The 3,246-nt window shown below is 31.2% G+C and overlaps 1 protein-coding gene across 1 annotated transcript; it reads left to right on the forward strand.

Annotated features, from left to right (window-relative positions):
- Positions 1-304: 304 nt before the first annotated feature.
- Positions 305-1,548, forward strand: LOC132759634 (uncharacterized; the record flags this gene model as incomplete). The annotated part of the gene is made up of 2 exons (XM_060751445.1): positions 305-847; positions 1,180-1,548. Coding segments are annotated over exons 1-2 (912 nt in total), but the record flags the coding sequence as incomplete, so codon positions are not given.
- Positions 1,549-3,246: the final 1,698 nt, after the last annotated feature.

A 3,246-nucleotide genomic window follows, 5' to 3' on the forward strand; every position in this document is an offset into this window, starting at 1 on the left:
GCAAAGTAATATACTTAAAATCCTAACATGTCGCGTAGTTGTCAACTATACCTTAATCAATTGTTTTTACGTCAAGCTTCGAAATGATTTTAACAGTTTCCAATGGGAAGAATGTTTCGATTTCAATATCAGTAAATACGCAGACAACGTTTCAAATCAAATTTTAATAATCTGTTAATATAATATACCAAATAAGGATATATATGTAAGACCTATAGATGCCCCATGGATAACAAATACTATCAGGTCAAATATTCGTAGACGTAAACGATTGTACAGAAAAGTCAAACTAACTCAATCCAATATGCACTGGGTGAAATTTAAACAATTAAGAAATCAAATAGTATCTCAGATTAAAGAGGCGAAAGCTATTTATTACTCTAAATTATCGGACAAACTAAAACAGGAATCGTTATCTTCAAAAGACTGGTGGAAAATATTAAAATCTTTTATCTCACCTACACAGACAACGTCAATTCCCCCATTACAAAATCAAAACACCCAGGAAATTGTATTCTCTGAAAACCAAAAGGCAAACCTATTGAACGAATATTTCTTACATCAAACCTATATTGATAATTCTGACTCAAATGTTCCTGACCTAGGTCCACAAACAACGTCCACTGTTATAAACGATCTTTTACTAACTGCATCTGAAACTGAAGATATTCTTAAATCTCTTAAAGTCGACAAAGCATCTGGACCAGATGGTATTAGTCATAAAATTTTGCGTGAAGCCGCAAAAGAACTCTCTATTCCTTTAACTAATCTGTTTAATCACTCTCTATCTTGCTGTAAAGTACCAGCTTCTTGGAAGGAAGCCCATGTTACTGCTATCTTTAAAAAGGTGATGCATCTCTCCCTTCTAATTATAGACCAATTTCACTGCTCAACACTATGGAAAAAGTTTTTGAACGACTGATCTTTAAGCATTTATTTAATCATTTGAACGCGAATAGAATTCTTACGCCTGTGCAATCTGGGTTTATACTCGGGGATTCAACTGTAAATCAACTTGTTTATATTTATGACATACTTTGCAAAGCACTTGATGACGGTCTCGAAGCTCGAGTTATATTCTTCGACATAAGCAAGGCATTCGATAAAGTCTGGCACAAAGGCATTCTCTGTAAATTAAAATATTATGGTGTATCTGGAAAAATATTTGAATGGTTTCAGGATTATTTAAGCTGCAGACGTCAGTGTGTTGTTCTAAGAAATGCCGAATCTTCTTGGGGTGTTCTCTCAGCTGGTGTTCCACAAGGTTCGATCCTTGGTCCTTTACTTTTTCTCATCTACATAAATGACATAGTCCAAGATCTTCAATCCAATCTTAATCTTTTTGCTGATGATACCAGTCTCTATCTTGTTATTGAAAACCCACAAACTGCAGCACAACAATTACAATCAGATATTGAAATAATAGCTGCATGGGCAGAAAAATGGCTTGTCACTTTCAATCCGTCTAAATCAGAATCCCTTATTGTCTCTAGAAAAAGAAATTCATATCACCAACCACTTCAAATGCTTAATCAAACTATACCTGAAGTAAAAGATCATAAACACTTAGGATTATTTTTGTCTCACAATTGGCTGTGGCATTCACATATAGAATATATTAATGAAAAAGCATGGAAACGGATGAACATAATGAGAAAACTGAAATTCATGTTGATCGAAAATCTCTTGAAAATTATTTATATATCGTTTATCCGACCAGTCCTTGAATATGCGGATGTGGTATGGGGAAACGCATTTCAGTATGAACTTGACCTCTTAGATAAAATACAAAATGAATGTGCTAGAATAGTGTCTGGTGCAACAAGACTAGTTTCAATTGAAAACTTAAATAATGAAGTAAATTGGGAAACATTAGAACAAAGACGTTATAAACATAGATTAACATTATTCTATAAAATCAAACATGGCATTGCACCAGAATACTTGTCAGAACCAATACCGTATCAAACAAACACTCGTTATAACCTTAGAAATTCAAACGACACTATTGGTATTTCAGCAAGGACATCTTTATACTTTAGTTCTTTTTTCCCATCTTCAATTCGTGAATGGAACAACTTGCCCCTTAACATAAGGAATCTACCAACCCTTTCAATGTTTAAAAATTATCTATCACGTGATAAGAAAACTACACCAAAATTGGTGATAGAAAACTTTAAATTCTTCACACCAGGTTACGCACAAAATGTAGCTCCCTAAATTATAATTTGTTTCTTAAAAATATATCACCATCGCCATTATGTGAGTGTGGTCAAATGGAAACTAACTTTCATTACTTCTTTGAATGCAATCGCTTTCGTACATGTAGAGAAAAATTATTGGGAAATCTAAATAATTTCGATATTACCCTCAACACCCTACTTTTTGGCAACCCGGACATCTCAGATACTGATAATGCCAATATCTTTAAACATGTTCATACTTTTATCTTAGAATCAAAGCGATTTCTCTGAACTTAAAGTGAAACAGTGAAGCAATCTTTCTTTTCTCTTTCTTTCTTTTTTCTTCCTATTGTATTATCTGTTTTCCTTTCTTCTTTTTTCGTTATTAAAATTTCTAATTCTTATCCCGATGATTACTTATAAATATAACGTTTACTTCGTTACAAATATTTACATTCCACTTTTTTGATAATTGTACAAAATATTATAAAATCGACTTATTATAAAGTTACACTAAAAGGAGAAGAATTTTATAAGACTTAAACTTTCGTTCTCATCCTTTTCTTTGAATATATTATATATTTGTATTCTGATTGTATTGTATTATGTATATCATGTAAATATTCGGGAAATAAATATGTTTAAACTAATTGTTTTTACATTTTAATTTAATTTCAAAAGGACATTAAAGGTACTGTAATGGAAACTTTGGAAAGTATGCAATACCAGTAAAGTTAATGGCGATAGTATATGATATGTGATAACAAACCATGAAGGAATTATATATGGATAGTGGTTATAAATGTTCTAGAACAAAATATTAGTAATTAAGGAAAATAAATCAATTTTCATAAAAAAAATGTTTAAGAAATATTTTGTAGGAATATTTTTTTCATTATTTGTAATATTTCTTAAAAATATGCGTATTGTAGACAAGCAACATTAAAATAAAACATTTTCCATCTTTTGTTGACAGATGTATAGAGATATTCCTATATGTCCAAAAGTTACTATAGCTTGGCAATATTGACCCGAGACTAATTAATTTTCAGGAGATTTTTGG

The sequence above is a fragment of the Ruditapes philippinarum genome, unplaced genomic scaffold (assembly GCF_026571515.1).
Source record: "Ruditapes philippinarum isolate M1 unplaced genomic scaffold, ASM2657151v2 ctg5525_1_1_1_1, whole genome shotgun sequence".
NCBI lineage: Eukaryota > Metazoa > Mollusca > Bivalvia > Venerida > Veneridae > Ruditapes > Ruditapes philippinarum.